Source organism: Mustela putorius, unplaced genomic scaffold (genome assembly GCF_011764305.1).
Source record: "Mustela putorius furo isolate JIRA1106 unplaced genomic scaffold, ASM1176430v1.1 tig00000461_pilon_pilon_pilon, whole genome shotgun sequence".
Classification (NCBI taxonomy): Eukaryota; Metazoa; Chordata; class Mammalia; order Carnivora; family Mustelidae; genus Mustela; species Mustela putorius.
This window is the reverse complement of record NW_025421390.1, coordinates 3,563,054-3,584,065: the sequence shown is the minus strand read 5'-3', so window position 1 is coordinate 3,584,065 and position 21,012 is coordinate 3,563,054. Positions and strand designations below refer to the sequence as shown.

Sequence of the window (21,012 nt, the reverse complement as noted above, 5' to 3'; positions counted from 1 at the left end):
GTTTGACTCCTAACATGGTGGCTCAGGGCTCCAAAAGTATCTGATGGGTTTTAGCAAACAGGTGGTAGCTGAATCACACTTTTTGATTCTACTTTGGAAGTCACATAGAGTTACTTCCACTGCATTCTGTTACTTATAAGCAAGTCACAAAACCACACAGATTCAAGGGAAGGGGAAATAGTTTGCCTCTCTTGATGAATAAGCAGCCAGATTCGAGAAGAGCATGTGGGATAGGAGATCTTACAGCCATCTTTGGAAAATACTGTCTGTCATAAAGGCTTTGGAGTCCTCTGAGTAAAAAGAGTTGAAGGATGGAACTGAGGTAATGATGCCGGAGATGGAGAGACATGCTTTGTAAGATATGCCATCTGTGTAATGGACAGAACTGAATACATGTCCTAAATTTTCCTTATTGAGGACAGAGCTGTATAGTCAAAATGCTTATTCAGTAAAACTGTCTCAGTATTTTCATTTCTCTATTTAGCCAAATATTACAGTATTTTTTTACTCACTGTGAATAACACTGTAGGTCTTCTAAAGAAAGAGAAGTTATCCCTTTACTAAAGATATATAGAAACTATTAAGAGATAAGGGGCTCAGATACCAGGAAAGAAAATGTTAACATACAGACTCCTTTTAAAATTGGAGTGTAGTTACAGCCTTTTAGAATGACATACAGTGATATGCCTCTTGAAATATCAGGATAAAAAGCTTCATCATTTATACCTATATAATCTAGTTATTGTCACCTTTAAGGACAGATACCATTTATTGATTTTTAAAACATTGCATTAAAGAAGTCATAATCAAATGGAAAGAATTTAGATTACAAGAGCTTGTAAAAGACATGAAAACAAGCCATTAGTAATATCTACATTTAATAGGATTCCTGCTTCAAACGAATTTCAAGCAAAATGAGTTGATTTGGAATTTGAACACTGCATATTTAATTTAAGAAATTACTGATTTTTATATAGGATACTGGTTTGTAATTATGTTAAAAAGGAGGAGGGGAGTCCTTGTCTTTCAGAGATACATCCTGAAATATTTGCAGATGAAATTATATAATGTATTTCCAAATAATATAAGACAGGGAGAAGTGGATGATGGTATAGATGAAACCAGGCTGGCCATGAGTTGAAGTGGTTGAAGCTAGATGAAGAGGACATGGGAATTCATCCTACTATTATGTTTGCTTTGGTGTATGTTTGAAATTTTCCACAAACAAAAGTATTTGTGAAAGATATATTTAGAGCTTAAATTGAACATTTGTAGCATGATCTTAGAATTTAACCACTACATATTAAAATACTTTCCCAAATATTTCTGATTTCTAAATGTAATGTTAGAAGGCAGCTTCTTTCTAAGTTGAGGACTACCTCCTTTTTTTTTTAAACATAATATTCTTAGTTGCAATCTTTTTTTGTGTGCCATATATTACACCAGTGTTCCTTTCATACTTTTAATAACCAAAGAAATGAAAGAGTGAGCAAGAAGCCTGAATTAATCGTAGGCCTTTTGAATAATCAAGAATTGTTTTTCCTATTTGATATCAGTCATTTAAAATCATTGGTAATTCTCTCTTTCCTTAGTATTCTTTCTCCCTCTTACTTTCTGTATGAATGTACATTTCTTTTATAATTAAAAAAAAAAAAATACACCTGTCCTTTATGTCTTAGTGAAAGTTCACATTAAAACGTAGAAAGTTAAATTTAACTAATAACCTGTTTTTAAGGGCCATTTTTCTGGAGTACAGTTAACATGGGTGTGGTTGAAACAATTAGTCTTGGGAAAAATATAAAATAACATCTTATTTTTAAATAAAATCTGTGAAATATTTGTTTTAAATTTCTCATAAGAAATGATAAGATGATTTCACAGAGTGATTCTCATGACTTTCAGGAAATTCCACCGCAGGTGACTTAAAGTGCTTTTTTTATTATAGTCAAATTTAGAAAAATTTTTAAAAATCCAAAATTTTTTTAAAATGAGGTCTAATTTGGAAAAATAACATGTTAGGATATCAGTTTGTAAGATGAATATTAGTTGGGATGAAGTCAAAATTCAAGCGGAATTTATTGAAATTTCCTAAAATGTCATTTAGATGGTCAGTAAGCCAAATATGACTATAGTTGCCTAGGGCACTTCAAGCTATTTATTTTTAAATTGAAATTTTGATGAAAATGGTGTAACCACTTCTTTTCCACTCTGTTGGGGAAATAGAGAAAAAAAAAACATAGTTACATCATCTTAATACAGTTGCTACTATAACATTTTTACTTAATGTTTTTTCATATGTGTACTTTCAAGTACTCCTAAATTTTGAATTTTAAATATGATACTAGAACTCTTTGGAGTATGTAGTAGATTTTAGATATGCTTTTAGAATCCTATAATTAAGTTTCTTTGATTTAGACAAATCAAAAGTCCAGAAAAAGACATTGGACTTCTAAAAAATCTAAATGTACATATTTCTCCTATGGATCCCTCACTTACACTATAGTTGTAATCCACGAATGATCTTGCTATGCATTTTCCCATACACATTTTAAACAACTAGAGCTGAAGTTTTAAACCCTAGGTGTAACTCATTACTATGTCTAAGGTATTGTCCTAATAGCAACATCCTTAGGATAAAACAAATTTAAGTAGAACAGATGAATATGAATGAGGAGTTTGAGTAAGAAAACCTGGCAGAATATTTGAGTAAAGAAACTAATATAGATTCAGAATTACGGTAGTGACTGAGTAAGAAAGTACAGTACTGTATCTAAATCTAACAGTGTTATAGACAAAAGACTGAAACCCTAACCCCCAATGTGACCATGTTTGGAGGTGGACCTTTGGAAGTTGTTGAGGTTTACGGGGTCATGAGGGTGGAACCCCCATTATGGATTAGTGTACTCAAGAGGAGACCAGAGCTTTCTCTCTCTTTGCCATGTGGGGATAAGCAAGAAGGTAGTTGTCTGCTGGCCAGGAAGAGAGCCCTTATCAAGAACCTGGCCATGCTGGACCCTGGTCTTGGATTTACCAGTCTACAGTACTTTGAGAAATAAATGTATGTTGTTTGTTCTAGCAGTCCAAACTGACGGAGACCATATTAATAAGTGAGGTACACTATAATATCTAAAAATGTGGAAGTAGCTTTGGAACTGGGTAATGGGTAGAGGCTGGAAAAGTTTTGAAGTGCATGCTGGAAAAAAGCCAAGATTACTTTTAAGGGATTACTAATGGCACCTTGTGAGAGCTCAGAAAGGTAAGAAGAGAACTGGAGATAAAACCTCCATCTTCTTAGATAGTACATAAATAATCATTAACAGAATATTGGTAGAAATATGGATGATAAAGGCCGTTCTGATGAGGTCTCAGATGGGAATGAGGACCATTGTTATTGGAGAGTAGAAAAAAGGTGATCCTTTTTATAAAAGAGGAAAGAATTTGGTTGAGTTGTGTTCATGTTTTAATGTTTTATGGAAGGTAAAACTTGAAAGTGATAAAAGTGGATATTTAGCTGAGGATGTTTCTAAAGCAAAGTGTTGAAGGAGTAGCTTGGTTCCTTCTCATAAAAAATGAGAGAAATGTGCTTCTAATAAAATGTGAGAGGAGAGAAATGAAGAAGGATTTGTTAAGCAAAAAGGGACCCGAATTTAAAGATTTGGAAAATGTCAGTCTATCCAGACTGCAAAAAATGAGAAAGCACGCTCTGAAGAGAATACCAAGAGTATGTTTGACTAGCCAGTTGATACGGGTTTTAGTGTGGTTGTGCACCATGTACCTAATCAGCATCTCAGCAGAAGCCAGCTTGAAGTTAGTTGGAATTATACCTGCGAAACAGTGCTGGCTGGGACTAAAGTAAACAGAAAATGGAAGGGAATGAAGGCAGGCTGTGAACATGTGTTGTCCTTCAGGAAAAGCCCTGTCATCAGGGCTGCTACTCCCAACACAGGTCCAGAGTATAGAGGCCTGAGGATCAGGGCTGTTCTCCTCAAAGGATGGGACCTCTGTTCAGTAGAACCGCACGCATGGCAGGACTCCACCAAGCTTTATGAATGTCTGTGGGTGTGATGCCACCACCACGTTGGGTCTGGAGGACAGAGCATGAAACCAGAGATTGTTCTTGAGCCTTAAGAAATTCGCCTTGCTAGATGTTGGACTTGCTTGGGCTATATTATCCCTTTCTTTCTTCCTTCTTTCTTCCTTTGGAATAGAATAAATATCCTGTGCCTATCTCACCATTGTATTTTGGAAACACATGTATTTCGGAAGCATGCAACTTACCTGGTTCTACAGGTTACAGCTGTAAAGGAATTTGCTTCAGGATGAATTGTACTTTGAGTTTCAAACAAATCTTATTTGGATGAGATTTTAAAGTTTATGTTGAAACGAGATAAGACTTTTGTGACTTTTGGGTTGGAATGAATGTATTTTGCATGCAAAAAAGACAGGAATTTTGGTAGGCCAGAGGCAGAATGTATGAACTCACTGTTTGTATCCTTCCAAAATTCATGATGAAGCCCTACTGCCAAAATGGGATAGCATTAAGAGGTGGGGCCTTGGGGGGTGGTAATTAGGCTTAGTTGAGACCAAGAGAGTAGAATCTACCCCATGATGAAATTAGTGCTCTTATAATTTAAGAAGAGTAAGAGAGAGACCCAAACTCCTTCTCTTTTTGGCTATGAGAAGAGATAAGGCAAAAAAGGCAGCCCTTTGCACCCAGATCTTGGGCTTCCCAGCCTAGAGAACTGTGAAAAATAAATGTCTGTTGGTTAAGGCACCCGGTGTGTGGTATTTTGTAGCAGCCAGAGCTAAGTTGGCAAATATTTTTTCCCATTCCGTAGGTTGCAGTTTCACTCCATTGAATGTGTACTCTGATACACTGAAATTTTCAAGTTTGTTGTAGTCCCATATGTCTATTTTTGCTTTTGTGGTCTTTGCTCTAGGTGTCATATCTAAGAAATCATTGTCCTGTCCAGTCTTTCCCCCTGTTTTCTTGGAGATGTATAGTTTTAGATCTTCTACTTAGGTGTTTAATCCATTTTGAGTTAATTTTTATATATCATAAAAGAATCTAAGTTCATTATTTTGTATGTGCATATGCAGTTTTCCTATTTACCATTTGTTAAACAGACTGTTCTTTCCTCATTAAATTGGTACCCTTGTTGAAGATCATTTGACTAGACATGTGAAAGTTTATTTCTGGGCTTTCTGTTCTTTTCCATTGGTGTATTTGTCAGTTGTTATGCCAGTACTACAGATTCGATTACTGTTGCTTTGCTTTGTAATGTTTTTTAAAATCAGGAAGTTTGAGTCTTCTAACTTTGTTCTATTTAAAAATTGTTTTTAGCTATTTGGGATCCCTTGAGATTCTGTAGGAAATTTAGAATGAATTTTTCTATTTCTTCCCCAAAAAATGCCATTGAGATTTTGATAGGGATTGCATTAAACCTGTGGATTGCATTGGGAAGTGTTGACTTTTTTTTTAAAGATTTTATTTGTTTATTTGACAGAGAGAGATCACAAGTAGGCAGAGAGGCAGGCAGAGAAAGAGGAGGAAGCAGGCTCCCTGATGAGCAGAAAGCCCGATGTGGGGCTCGAACCCAGGACCTGGGATTATGACCTGAGCCGAAGGCAGCAGTTTAATCCACTGAGCCACCCAGGTGCCCCGAAGTCTTGACTTCTTAACAATATTAAATCTTCTAATCTGTGAACACAGTATCTTTTCATTTATTTGTGTCTTTTAAAATTTCTGTTAGCAGTATTTTACAGTTTTCAGTATACACATCTCCTACTTTGGGGGTTAAATTTATTCCTTAGTATTTTATTCTTGGTGCTACGTTAAGTGGAATTATTTTCTTAATTTCTTTTTTTAGATTGTTCATTGTTAATACATAGAAATGCAACTGATTTTTCTGTGTTTGTTTCTTATCATGCACTTTTACTGAATTTACTAGTACTAACAGCTTTTTAATGGACTCTAGTTTTTCTTTTACACACAAGATCATGTCATATGTGAACAGAGATGATTTTACTTCTTCCTTTCTGATTTGGATGTCTTTTGTTTTTCATGCCTAATGGCTCTGGCTAGGATTTTCAGTATTATGTCCAATACTGTGAGTGGATGCGGTTAGAGTCAGCATCCTTGCTTTGTTCCCAGTCTTAGAGGAAAAGCTGATAGTCTTTTACCACTGAGCATGATGTTAGCTGTGGGCTTTTCATCTATGGCCTTTATTATGTTGAAGTAGTTTCCTATTATTCCTCGTTTGTTGAGGGTTTTTTTAATCATCAAAGGATGGTGGATCTTGTAAAATGCTTTTTTCTGCATCAACGGAGGTGACCATGTGGTTACGTTAACTTCTAAAAATAATTTCCTTGAAGTAGACACAGAGAAGTATGTACATATCAATATACAACTCAATTCACAATGGCATTTTCGCATAATTATGTGGTAAGAGTGGTTAATTATCACATAACGGCCTCCCAAGACATAGAACTGTACCAGCACCCCAGAAACTACCTTCCTGCCCCTCCAAGTTCCCATCCTTCTTCAAAGACAGTCACCTATTCTGACTTTAAACACCACAGAGTGGTTTTTATTCTATTTTGAACTTCTATAAAGTTCAAATAAATAAAGTGCTGTATGTATTTTGTCTGTTTTTCACTTAAACTGTATTTTTGAAATTTATCTGTGTTGTTTCCTGTTCACTAGTTCATTAATTTTCATTGCTGTATAGTAGCCCATTGGATGAATTAGTTAAAATTTACCATTTACTATCCAGGAACATTTAAGTTATTTACAGTTTAAAACTAGTGAAGAGTAGTGCTGCTTTATACACCTTCATGTACTTTTTTTGGTGCATGTGTGCATGCATTTCTTTTTGGTAGACTAGGAGTCTAGTAACTAGATCATAACTGGGTCATAGAATATTTATATGTTCACCTTTGGTAAAGAATATCAGGTGGCTCAGTGGGTTGAGCCTCTGCCTTCGCCTTGGGTCGTGATCTCAGGGTCCTGGGGTCAAGCCCTGCATAGGGCTCTCTGCTCGGCAGGGATTCTGCTTACCCCTGTCTGCCTATCTCTCTGCCTACTTATGATCCCTGTCTGTCAAAGAAAGAAATAAAAATTCCTTAAAAAAAAAAAAAAAAGAATATCAAAGTAGTTTCCAAAGTGATTTTATGAATTTCCACTCTCATTCCATTTGAGTGTGCCAGTTGCCCATAGCCTCCTTGATGCTTGATACAGTCAATCTTTTTCATTTTTATGGTCCTAGGGAGTGTATGAAGACATCTCATTATGATTTTTAATTGACTTTCTCCTAGTAGTTAATGAATTTGTGAATCTCTTTGTATGTTTATTGGTCTCTTGAATTTCCACTTTTGTGAAGAACATATTGAAGTCTTTTGGCATTTTTCAATTTTTTTTTTTAAATCAGTTTGTAGGAGGCCTGTATAAATGTAGAATATGTGCTGTTTTTTCAGTTATATATGTTGAAAATAGCTTCTTTCATTGTGTGGTGTGCCTTTTCATTTTCTTAAAGATATTTCTAAATGAATAGTAGTACTTGATTTTAATGAAGCTCAGTATTCATTTTTCTTTATGATTTAAGAAAGATAATTTATACCCTGTCTAAAAACACTTTTTCTGTGGTTATGAAGATATTCTTGTATATTATCTTTTAGAAGATTTTTGTTTTACATTCAGATCTGCATTCTACCTGGTATTAGTTTTTTTTATATTGTCTAATTTAACACTAATTAAAATTTCAGACTTAAAAGTTGTGAGAGTAATATAGAGATATTTAGCTTTTTTTTATCCAGATTTCCCAAATGTCAATATTTTGTTATATTATTGCTCTACAGATACTAAATATTGATACATAGATTTTAGATAAAAATAGTGATGTGATGGAACCATCTTGTATATAAAAGTTGATTGTTAAAAATCAGGAATTTTCAGGACAGTTTTTAAACCACAGTAGCTTGAAATGAGCCATAGGGGTGTATCATTCCATGAAAATTTACAGATGCATCAAGTCTTTCCTCCCCTTTTTTGCATATATATCAAATATTACATTATTAAAAACAAAATAGATACATAACTTAAAATAAGTGGTTGTAGTCACAAGATGAGAATGTAGGAATTAGAAATAACAATTAGAAGAAATAGATTTGGAGGAAAAGCTGACAGTGTTCTCTACACAGGATTAAAGGAATTTTTAGGTTTCTAAATGCATCATTTCAGTAGCATGACTGTAGTTTCTAATTTGCAGGCTTAAATAAAACCTTTGCACATAGTGTGGTGGATATATCGATGTAAGGAAGCTGTTCCTAAGTGAAACTTCTGATGCATTAGAGCTTTGAAAAGAATAAACTTAGAGATAATGCCTTAAGTGGAATGATAATGTTAAAACATAGCATGTGGCTTCAGATCCAATCTATAATAATACTGTTCTTGGTATTAACTAGAGGTTCAGAAGAAATTTGTGTATTTGTAAGCTTTCAGTTCACCTCTTGAAACCAAAACTATGATTGTATCTTCAGCATTACTCTCTAAAATTCAAGGAATAATGGTGGTTTGCAGTTTCAGCTAAAGACATTACATAAAATTTTACAAATAACATAAAGACAATATAAAAAGCACTCAATGGTTTTTTTAATTTACTAATTTTACAGAGTGATTTATCTGTAAACTTTCTCTGGTTACTTCTGTTAGCTTCCCTAAATGTCTGTTTGACAAGCAAAAGAGAAGATAATGCATTGACTCTTTCCTGTCTTACAACTTCTACATATTCAGAGTGAAATTATTTGACATGATTTATTCACTGTTTTTTTTTCTTTACTTTTATTTCTCACTGATTTTATCAGACTTTAAGAAATACAGCAATATAGATTAAGCCAGAAGTTAGATTTTGCCCCTTTATATATGTATGTATATATCATGTGTTCATATGTATAATATATGTATGTTAAAAACCATTATAAATATATGTATATTCTATGTACATACAATATGTAATATGTTTAATGACATGCATTGTTATGAAGTAATATAAAATATTGTGGTCTTCAATATAAAATCTTGAGGTAGATAACTATCAAATTTTTTGAAATCTTATAACAATTTTTATATATCTAAATAGAAATTTGTTTTTTAATTTTATTTACTTGACAGAGAGAAACCACAAGTAGGCAGAGAGGCAGGCAGAGAGAGAGAGAGGAGAGAAAGCAGGCTCCCTGCGGAGCAGAGAGCCCAACGCAGGGCTCAATCCCAGGACCCTGGGATCATGACCTGAGCTGAAGGCAGAGGCTTTAACCCACTGAGCCACCCAGGCACCCCAGAAATTTGTTTTCTAGGTTAAATTAACCTGTATGAGAGTTTCTGCAAAGATTCAAGACTTTAAAATAAATAACATGAATTTAGTATCTTACAAAAGTTAAACATCTTGACGCTGCTGAATTTCAGAATCCTACAAGCATCAAAAATGTTTGTAATTTTGCTTTGTTTTATGAATTTGGTAAAATTTATGATCGAGTTTAGTTATCTTCAATTTTCTTGTAATTAGCTGATATTTTATTGGTTGATATTATATATGGTAGATATACCATAATTTGCTTACATCAAGTCTTTTACTTTTCTTTTTTAAGATTTTATTTATTTATTTAATAGATCACAAGTAGGCAGATAGACAGGCAGAGAGGGAGGAGGAAGCATGCTCCTCTCCGAGCAGAGAGCCTGATGTGGGGCTTGATCCCAGAACCCTGAGACCATAACCTGAGCTGAAGGCAGAGGCCTAACTCACTGAGCCACCCAGGTGCCCCAAGTCTTTCACTTTTTATGTAAGTGGTCCTGTGTCTGCAGTTAAAAATTTCTAAATGTATGTGTTTTTAATCACTGTAATGATCTGGTTTATTTTAAAGTAGGTGTCACTTAGAAAAGAATAGTAAAACCAGAACTACAGAAGACCAGAATCAGAGCTTAAAACTTAAAACTTGAAGGTATTTATTCTAGCCCTGAGCAGATTTTTCTACCATACTGCTCTGTTGAGAAATCAGTGACAAATCATAATTCTTGTGTAGTTTCTAGAGACTGATAAAGGTGATGGAGGAGGAAATTAGGTCTTCATAATCATCTTTTCTGCTCATAAAAAAAAATTATTGGTAGAATTGCTCATTTAGTCTTTGTATTTTACTGCCTGTCCCATACTAAGAATTATCTAGTATTTAGCTAGAATAGTGGTGGTTAAATAAATATTGCATAGAGATGGAAGGGATAAAGAGACAGATATAGAATTTAAATGGAAGATGCTCATATATTGTTTTTTTTTTTAAGATTTTATTTATTTACTTTAGAGGGAGTATGAGCGGGGAGGGGAGCAGTTGGGGAGAGGCAGAGAGGGAAGGCGAAAGAGGGGGACAGACTCTCAAGCAGACTCCTTGCTGAGCACAGAGCCTAACACAGGGCATGACCTCATGACCCTGAGATCCTGACCTGAGCTGAAACCAAGTCAGACACTTAACCCACTGAGCCAGCTACCCAGGCTCCCCATATACTGGCTTTAATGTTTCCTGTATACATTGTCATACAGTTGGCTAAGTTGTAAGAAATGTATTTTCCTTAAACATTCTTTTGACAGACAAGACATAGTCAACAGAGTATTGTAAAATTTCCTTTCACAAGAATATAATTTTAGATATGAGACAAATCTTGAATGTATTATACTTTAATGTATTTTTGAGGATGTACACACAGATGGGTATATATTTTTGTTTTTCAGAATTGGAAGATTATCCAGTATATTAATGTCTTAGTGATAATGGCAGAACATCCACCACTACTGGATACAGCTCAGATTTTAAGTAGTGATATTTCTCTTCTGTCTGCCCCTATTGTAAGTGCAGATGGAACACAACAGGTAAGGAAACTGAAACTTTTATTTCTTTATGTCTTGTACGCATGTATTTCTTTCAGAAGAGTGCAAATTTTTAAAAAAAAGAATGAATCTTCACAATAGTGGGTTCCTGTTAATTCATCTTTTAAACTCCAGTTCAAAATGTTGTTTTGGTTTCATAAACAATGAAATAATGAGACTGTTTTTGAAGTTGCTTCTAAAATGTCTTGCTAATTAATGTTTACATTTCTTGTGTGTATCTTTAGTTGCCTCTAAAGTTGTTTTTGTTTTACTTTAGACAATGTATTAGTCCCTGATTGGTTTTTAAGTTTAACTCTGCACTTTAATGATTATTATAAATCATTACTTCAAATCATTATAAAATTATGACTGAATTGTGTCATTAAATGACTGTCTACATTATACAATAATAAAACTGTGTCTTCTTTTTCTTCCTACTTTTCTCTTCTCACCAGACTCCCCCTCCCAAAAGCAAATGTGTAATTCCTGAGAGTTTGTATACTTTTTCTCCAACCCAGGGCTTTATAAAAGTAGTTTTACAGGTTTTTGACTCCTCATTTCCCCAGTAATGCTGACAGGATGGGAATGATGGGCTTTCATAAATATCTGTGATGCACCAAGCAGTGTGTTTAATCTTACAGGTGAAGAAACAAAGACTAAGGACATAATAAATAATAATGAGAAGAAGGCACATTTTGAGTACTCTGTGTGTAAAAAACATTGTATTGGAACTTAATGATCTTATTCTTTTAATAATCCTATGAGGTAGATATACCTGTCTCTATTTTGCAGATGAAACAAAATGAGTTTTAGACAGTCTCAAGATCACACTCAAAGGTTTTGATCCTAAACATTATTCCTACCTCCTTGGGAGATTAAGAAAAATAAATCTTGTTAATTTACAAACTTAGTATCTATAGTGGACAATTAAGTGGTTTGCCTACAAGATTAAAGGCTTCTTTGTTAACTTTTCTATTGAAAAATCAAGAGCAGTTGCTTGGGTTCTGAATTTTGTTGGTTTGTTTAAGCATGGCATGAACAGTATATCTTGGTTCTAATTTTCACATATGCTGAAATAGCTCTTAGCAGCAAGCTCATTTCACTAAACTTGATTTTTGTAGTCTGAGCTGTTTGTTAAGATACTTTTTTACCTGCAAAAATAATGGATGTGGCAGATATCTTTTTACTTTGAAGCTCTGAGAGTGTCTTCAGTTATCAGTATTTCCTCAGGGAAGTCACTGGTTTCAAGTTTTTTATAACCTAATACATAAAAGAATCTTTTAAGCAATTAATTACAGTTCATTCACATAGTTACTATAGTTGATAGTCTATAAAGGGGAAGACAACAGGCTGTAACAAGTCCATGATGCTCCTGACTTAATTCTTTCCTTTCCCCCAAAAGAAGATTCTGTTGGTAGAATTTTTCTTGAAATATTGAGGGCACCAGAGCTATCATGTTACAATGTAGTGGTGTAGATGGATATAGAGAAGATAACTGGGAATAGAAGAATCCACTAGAATAGGATTTTGAAGATCAGGGGGTGAGGGTAGGGAGGGGGTGTCAGTGGATCTAGGGGATATGTTTTTAGGTAGGATTTGAAAAACAGGTTGGAGGTGGAGTGAAGCCTTAGATTCTAACCACCAGAGTGTGTTGTACTTTGATAGAGAAAGATAAGTAAAAGGAGCAGTGGACTTTACGGATAGATTTAGATTTGGATTTGGGTGACCTAACTTGTCTGAATATGTTTGCTTCTCTATAAAATAGAGGTAATAGCTTCGTAGAGTGGCTCCATCTGTAAGGGTGAAATGAACCTGAAGGAACTCAGTAAATGTTTGTTGAATCTGAATTGAAGTACTCAATAAATGTTTAAAAGACTGAGGAAACTCTATAGATATGCCAGTCAGGAGTCAGGTCTTAAACCAACAGATAGTTATAGTGGATACGTCCTAAGAGATAGTTATGAAGGATCCATACTAAAGAGTGGATTGATAGCTCAGGTTGAATGTAAGAAACCAAACAAAAGTAGGTAACAGAGGTGGGAGGTTAATAAACTTGACAACAGGCAGTTCTTTGTCTTAACTTAGGAAGTTACTGGTGTGCCAAGCATGGCCAAGTTAGAGCTTGTCTGTGGATATGTGATACCACCTGTTTGGTGCCTGTAGTAGAGAAACAAACTAAAAGACAGATATTGACAGGGGAAGTTTCATGTACATGCATGATGTTAAAAATTCAGGATAACAGAATGTCCCACGTCTTGACTTTTTTTGGGGGGAATATTATACTGTTTATTGGAAAATATCATGGGATGATTTTTGTTCCACCTCTTGAGATTATCCCTTTAGATTATCACTTCATCAATATTTTCTGATTCTATATTAGGTAATATGTCATATTATATTCATGGGTCTTTTGGCTAATGAATCATACAAGAAGAATCCCACCTGACATCATTGGTACTCGTACTGCCTTTAGGGAAGTTGTAATAGACATTTATCATTCATTCTGAGTGCAACATCTGAGCTGTTTTTTTTGTGTTTGTAGAATTGTCCTTCCTCCCCCCTTTTAATTATTAGAATTTATTTTTATAGCAGTTTTAGGTTTATAGAAAAATTGAACAACGAATTTCTTTCATACCACATCTTCCACACAGTTTTCTCTATTAACATTTTATATTGGTGTGGTACATTTGTTACAGTTAATGAGCCAACATTTATAAAAGTTCCACAGTTTACATTAAGGTTCATTCTTGGTATTTTATACTTCTGTGGGTTTTGACAAATGTATAATGTCTTTTATCACCAGTACATTATTATAATGAATAGCTTCCCTACTCTAAATATTCCCCTGTACTCTACCCATTCCTTTCTCCATCCCGCTTTCCCCAACTGTGCCCCCCTCCTAGCAGCCACCAATACTTTTACTGTTCCTGTACATTTCTCTTTTCCAGAATGTCATTTTGTTGCATACAGTATGTAGCCTTTTCAGACCAACTTCTTTTCACTTAGCAATATGGTCTAGACAGTTTCTTTTTGTGGCTTAATATCTCTTTTTTATTATTGGATAATACTTCATTGATGAATATACCAGTTTGTTGATCCTTTCACCTGTTGAAGGACATCTTAATTCCAGTTTTTAACAATTATAAAATAAAGCCGCTTTAAACATTCATATGCAGGTTTTTGGATGGACATAAGTTTTCAATTCAATTGGGTAAATACCTAAGAGCATGATTGCTGAATTGTATGGTAAGGCTATGTTTAACTTTGGTAGAAATTGTCAGCCTGTTTTACAAAAGGGCTGTACCATTTCATATTCTCAAGCATGTGCTTAATTTGAGATTATATCCTTTCCTGATAGAGAAGGTAAAGCATGCATAAGTGCTTGTGCTGCCCTGTTAAAGCCTCCACATCTGTGTTAGGGAATTTGAGCTTCAAGAACCATGAAATTTTCCCAGCTCTGTTCATTATTGTTGCCATCAAAAGAAAAGTTCACATATTTTGGTTTTTTGTGTGGTTCAGCATTTCCTAAGTTAAGGAATACCTTCTCTAATTTCTGTTTACTTATTATCCAAAAGGAATGAATGCATTTAAACTTTGAATTAAGATCTGTCAAAACTCAGCCTCTTAGCTTTTTTTTTCCCCCAGAATCTTCTCCATTTCATTAATCTTTTGTTACTTTATTTTGTAATTGTCTCACTTTACCTGCAGGCTTTTAATTTATGAAGGTGGCAGGGTAATAACATGGAGAGGCTAATATTGAAGGAATTTTTTTTACTTCTGTTTCCTAAAGAAGGGGCACAAAATGCTATACCATACCACGGGGAAAGCTTCAGGTTTTGAACAGGAAGCAGAACAGGAGAAAAGTGTAGCCCAAAAGCCATTATTGTGTTTCTGCAGGAAAGGCAAAGCAGGGTAGAGTAACAGCTTAGGATTGGCTAGTTTTAGTAACTGTGGCAGACAAAAAATAACAAATATTAGTGAGGACACAGAGTAAAGGGAACTCTTATGCACTGTTGGTGGGAATGTAAATTGGTCCAGCTGCTTTGGAAAATAGTCTGGAGGTTCCTCAAAAAATTAAAACTAGAACTACCATATGATCAGCAGTTCTACTTCTAGATACTCATCTGAAGGAAATGAAATAATTCAAAAAGTTATCTGCACCCTCATGTTCACTGCAGCATCCTTTACAGAAGCCAAGACATGAAAACAATCTTAAGTGTCCCATCATTGGCTGAATGGGTAAAAAGAAGTTGCGGTATGTGTGTACATACATACACACACACACACACACACACGTACAGTAGAATAATATGCAGTCATAAAAGGAAAGAAATCCTGCCATTTGCCACAATATGGATGGACCTTGAAGGCGTTATGCTAAGTGAAGTAAGTCAAACAGAGAAAGACAAATATTGTATAATCTCACTTATATGTAGAATCTTAAAAAACAAAACAAAATCTCAGATACCTTCCTTGAATTTATGGTAGAACTTATTCAGTGAAGCCTTTTGGACCTAGAGTTTCTCTAAGTAGAGAAATGGTGAAGTAAATCAAACTCATGCTATCAATACTTTTGTGTTAAGTTTGGAAATGAGTATTGATATTACTGAGATAGTCTGTATATATTTGTTATTTAAGCAGTATTAAGGTGTTTAAGAAAATTTGAGTTTTATTATATTTATAAATTAGAACAATTTAAACACTTAAAATTGTGATACACATTTGAAGTATTTAAAAGAAAATAAATACATTAATCTTACTAATGCAGATTAAAATGTTTAAGGGGAGCAAACCTGGAAAAAGAAAATATTATAGTAGTAGATAAAATAGAAAATTTGGGTTAAGGTCCTATTACTGATGTACAGTTTGAGAAATATTAGGAAGGTAGAATTGCCTGGAATTGATGAACAGCCATAGAACAAAACTGAGAGAGGATAAGAATTTTCCCTTCATTGAATATTTAGGTGGATTACAAGGCCATGTCACTGAGATAAATCTTACTGGTTGGGATAGGCAAAGTTATTTCATGGTGACAAATGCCTATAAACCTCAATAGTTTACTACCCGTCCTTAACAAATTACCCGTGGCTATACTCCAGATACTTTTCATTTAAGACCTAGCTTCTACATAGAATGTTGCTGGTATTGTTGCAGAGATGATGGTCAACTACCCATCATCCTGACCTCTACCCATGTTTCATTATTCAGGGCAAGTCACATGACCATACATGCCATCAGAAAGGTGGGGAAGCATAATCTTGCTCTTGGGAGAAGCCATAAATATTTGGAAAAATAATAAAATCTTCTAGAATAAGGAAAACGGAAGTAGCAGGTTTGAGATTTGAGAGTGTATGAAAGATCTTTAATTGAATTTGAAGGTTGGGGGATATATAAGTAGAAATAATAAAAATAATAACAGCTACCATTTGAGCCCTTACATTGTATCAGATACTGAATCAAGTCCTTTCTTGACCAAACTAAAAACATTTAGTAAATCTTTGGGGTGAGATTATTGAGACTCAAAAATAATAGTTTACACCTTTGTGACAGTAATTTGGGGCCTCAGAATTCTAATCTAGACCTTTAATCCAAAAATTTTGTGGCCCAAATTATCCTAAGTGCTCTATAGCTTTGCCTGGCAAAGAAAATAGCTAGTTGTTAAATCCTCATTCTTAGAGGTTTTTGGAAAGATTAGAATATAAACACTAAACCAATCTCTTCTTGCCCATTAGAGTTTGTTTTTCCTGAATGTCTGTACCATGCCACTTTCTGTGATGTTACAATAGAAAGTCAGATACTTTTTTAAAATTTCAGCATTAACTATTAACTTTGCCATAGAGATATAAAAAACCTTACACACTAGGTACAGATCTGAAAATCTGCTTATATTATCACTTTTTTTTTTAAAGAAACTGTCTTGTTTTTTTTTTTTTAAAGATTTCATTTATTTATTTGACAGAGAGAGATCACAAGTAGGCAGAGAGGCAGGCAGAGAGAGAGAGGAGGAAGCAGGCTCCCTGTTGAGCAGAGAGCCCGATGCGGGACTCGATCCCAGGACCCCGAGATCATGACCTAAGCCGAAGGCAGCGGCTTAACCCACTGAGCCACCCAGGTGCCCCTTATCACGTTTTTTTATAAGCACATATTTTTAAAAACTATATTAAGCTATGTTGCACTAAAAAAATCAACTTATTCCTATAGTATCTATATGCAAAATATTGTGCTGGTTCTTGTTGTAAGACATAATAAAATCAGACTTATAAATTGGATGTAAATTTTAAGGTAGTCTGTTTAAAGAAAAAAAAAAGCCTCATAAAAGATCAATTAAAATTAAAATTAAAGAGTTCCAGAGTATTTAAATGAAGTAGAATTTATTTTTATATTTGGCAGAAAACAATAAAATAATATCCTTACTTGTACCAATGTCATTTCATTTGTTCATTTTTAAAGTACATATCTCTTCCTGTTTTCAAGAAAATAAAATTGGTGGTGTGCCTGGGTAGCTCAGTTGGTTAAGCGTCTGCCTTCGGCATGACATATTTCATAATCGCAGTCTTGTGATGGAGGTCCTGCATCGGGCTCCCTTCTCAGCAGGGGAGTCCTCTCCCTCTGCCCCAATCATGCTGTCTCTCTCCCTCTTTCAATAAATAAATAAATCTCTCAATAAATAAATACAATCTTTTAAAAAAAAAAGAAAAATTGGCAAATTATTTCATCTGAAAAGTAAATGTTTTCATATAATTAAAGCTAATATGACGAAATTACTACTCAAAATATTAAATATTTTGTATTTTAATGAAACATATTGTATATATTTAATTCTATTGTGAAAGATAGGTCCTCAAATTCTAAAGGGAAGAATTTCTTAAAGAAATGAAATATAATGGTCATGAACTTTTGGTGGATTCTGTTCTAAAAATAATGTTCTCTTAGATCAACTACTAAATATTCCACAGTTAAAATAATTCCTAACGCTCTACTTAAGTGACAATAGTCATCCCGTGTGCCTTAGAATCCTGTAGAATATGGTGGCTTTTTTTTTTTTTTTGGAGAGAATAGAGGAAGAGAGAGCACGCATGCTCCTGGCAGAGGGGAGGGGCAGACTCCCTACTGAACAGGGATCCCAGTGTGAGGTTCCCAGGACCCTGAGATCATGGCCTGAGCCTAAGGCAGATGCTTAGAAAACATTGACTTAAATATAATTTGGGCTGAAGTGAGGAGGAAATAAAGAATAGTTTATAAGCAGCACTGAGTAAATAGAGAGATTCAAATGAAACATCTACAGAATTCTTTAAAATGCATCTGACTATAAACTTCTATAATAAGAGAAATGGAAATCTTCTTACAAAGACAGTTTTTCTCATGATCTTATATTAGCTTAATATTAAGCAAGATTTCTTTAAAAGGAAGGGTTTTTTTGGTCCAAAATTATAAATACGTACAAATAAAAGTTGTAGTCTGTATTTTCAACTCATAACATTTTTCTTTCATTGATAAACTATAGTGATTATATATTCAGAGTACTGTGATATTATCTTAATCACCAGATAGAATGCTCAAGATTCATATTCCTGAAGTGCTGCATTTGTGTGGTTTTTCAAAAAATAATATTTGAAAATGGGAGAAATATACACACACATATGAACATAAAACAGAGAAAATATACAGAATATTATAAACAGGGACTAACCCCAGAAAGAAGAGCTTACATTTTACCATATACCCTTTTGTATTGTTTGAATAATTTTTAATGTTATGAATTTATTATTTTTTCAATAAAAAACTAACAAATGAAAAAAAAAACATGCGATTTAAAATGTACATATATATATATATGTATCTCACAGGAAAAAAAGCTCTGAATAGATACATACCCATCTGTTAAGTGGTTCTTTTCAGGAGAAAGGGATTAATTGAAAGAGGTGGAAAGAACAAAATTTTGCTTTATCTGAAGTGTTTAAAGTTTTAAGAATACTTATCCAGGGTTACACACGTAGTGTCAGAGTTGACCCTAGAATCTGTCTTCTGATCCCTAGTCTAAGTCACTTTGGATTAAGAAAGGAAGTTGATTTTTAATCCAAAAATTGAAACACTTGGTTCTAGGTAAGTAGTGATTCAGTTGACCCTAATAAAGCAATTCAGAAATGGTTAGGAATGGCGTATAGAAATGGTTAGTGAGTGCTTTTTCAATGTTCTTTGCTTGCATTCAGTAAGTCTACTCACAAGACAGTAAATTAATCCATATGAAGTAAAGAACATCAGTAAAAGTAACTACATAGGTGTGCTCAAAGATAGAATAAATATATTTTATTTTTAATTCTTTTCTGATTCAAAAGACATTTGCAGTAAATAATTATATACTACATTGATTGGCTTATAAGTGTATAGGGATGTAAATAGTATTAAAATAATAACACAAAGGAGGGGGCAAAAACTGAACTATAGAGGAGCAAAGTTTTTGTATATAATTGAAATTGAATTAAGAAGTTAATTGTGGGGTGCCTGGGTGGCTCAGTGGGTTAAGGCCTCTACCTTCAGCTCAGGTCATGATCCCAGAGTCCTGGGGTCAAGCCCCCTGTCAGGCTCTCTGCTCAGTGGGAAGCCTGCTTCCTCCTCTCTCTCTGCTTACTTGTGATCCCTATCTGACAAATAAATGGGTAAAATCTTAAAACAAACAAACAGAAGTTAATTGTGATCCCCAGGGCATCAACTAAGAAAATAAGAAAGAAAGAAATCTAGTAAAAGAAACAGTAAAAGAATTAAAATGGAGCACTAGAAATGTTTAACACCAAAAAAAAAAAAAAGGCAATATAGAATTGGACAACAAAAAGACATAATTACATAGAGGACAAAGAGCAAAATGACAGATGTAAGCTCTACCTTATCAGAAATTCCATTAAATCTAATTGAATTAAACACGACAATGAAAAGACAAGAGACTGACATAATGGATAAAAACCCATGATCTGTGTGCTGGATCTCTAAGGGGCACTCTAGATGAAAGACACAAATAGGTTGAAATTTAAAAGATGGAAGAAGAGTTACAATATATAGTATATATATGATATACACACACAGATATATAGTATATAGCTATAAACTACAGCAAGTTGAATGGTTGTACTTATATCAGACAAATAGACTTTTTTTTTATAGGATTTTATATATTTATTTGACAGAGAGAGAGAGCATGAGCAGGGGGTAGGAGCCAGGAGAGAGGTAGAAGCAGGTTCCCCAATGAGCAGGGAGAGCCCAATGCAGGACTTGATCCCAGGACCCTTGGATCATGACCTGAGCTAAAGGCAGACACTTAACCCACTGAGCCACCAATGCACCCCAAACAGACTTTTTAAGACAAAAAGTGTTACTAGAGACAAGGACATTTTATAATGGTACAAGGGTCACTCTGTACCTAACAGCTGAGCCCTAAAATACCTGAATTAAAAATTGACAGAATTGAAGAGAGAAATAGACAATTGAACAATAGTAATTGGAGACTTTAGACTTTCAATGATGAATAGAGCAATGAGGCAGAAGATAAATAACAGAACAACACTGTAAACCTTCCAGCTCTAACAGATATCTGTATAACACTCCATCCAACAGCAGAATCTATAATCTTCTCAAGTGCACGTGGATTGCTGTTCACAATAGGTTATATGCTAGGCTATACAAAGGGGCGCCTGGGTGGCTCAGTGGGTTAGGGCCTCTGCCTTCGGCTCAGGTCATGATCCCAGGGTCCTGGGATCCAGCCCCACATCGGGCTCTCTGCTCCGCAGGGAGCCGACTTCCTCCTGCCTCTCTGCCTAGTTGTGATTTCTCTCTGTCAAATAAATAAAATACTTGAAAAAAAATAATACAAAAGTATATTCTCTAAGAAAAATGGAATAAAATTAGAAATCAGTAACAGAATAGAATTGGGGAAATTAACAAATAAATGGAAATTAAACAGTACATTCCTAAATAACTTTCAAAAGAAATCGCAAGGAGAATTAGAAAATACTTTGGGATGAATGAAAACAAAAGAGCAACCTACCAAAATTTATGGCTATAGCTAAAGCAGTATTAAGATGGAAATTTTATGGGTTTGAAAGCCCATTTTAAC

The 21,012-nt window shown here is 34.4% G+C and overlaps 1 protein-coding gene across 3 annotated transcripts in view; it reads left to right on the top strand.

Annotated features, from left to right (window-relative positions):
- FNDC3A (fibronectin type III domain containing 3A) overlaps positions 1-21,012 on the top strand; it is a 172,922-nt gene that overhangs the window by 21,916 nt on the left and 129,994 nt on the right. For all 3 annotated transcript variants that reach the window (XM_004775260.3, XM_004775258.3, XM_004775259.3), the window contains exon 2: positions 10,773-10,910. In XM_004775260.3, coding sequence (XP_004775317.1) covers positions 10,812-10,910 — 99 coding nt within the window. In that variant the 5' untranslated portion in view covers positions 10,773-10,811. The remainder of the gene's footprint in view (positions 1-10,772; positions 10,911-21,012) is intronic.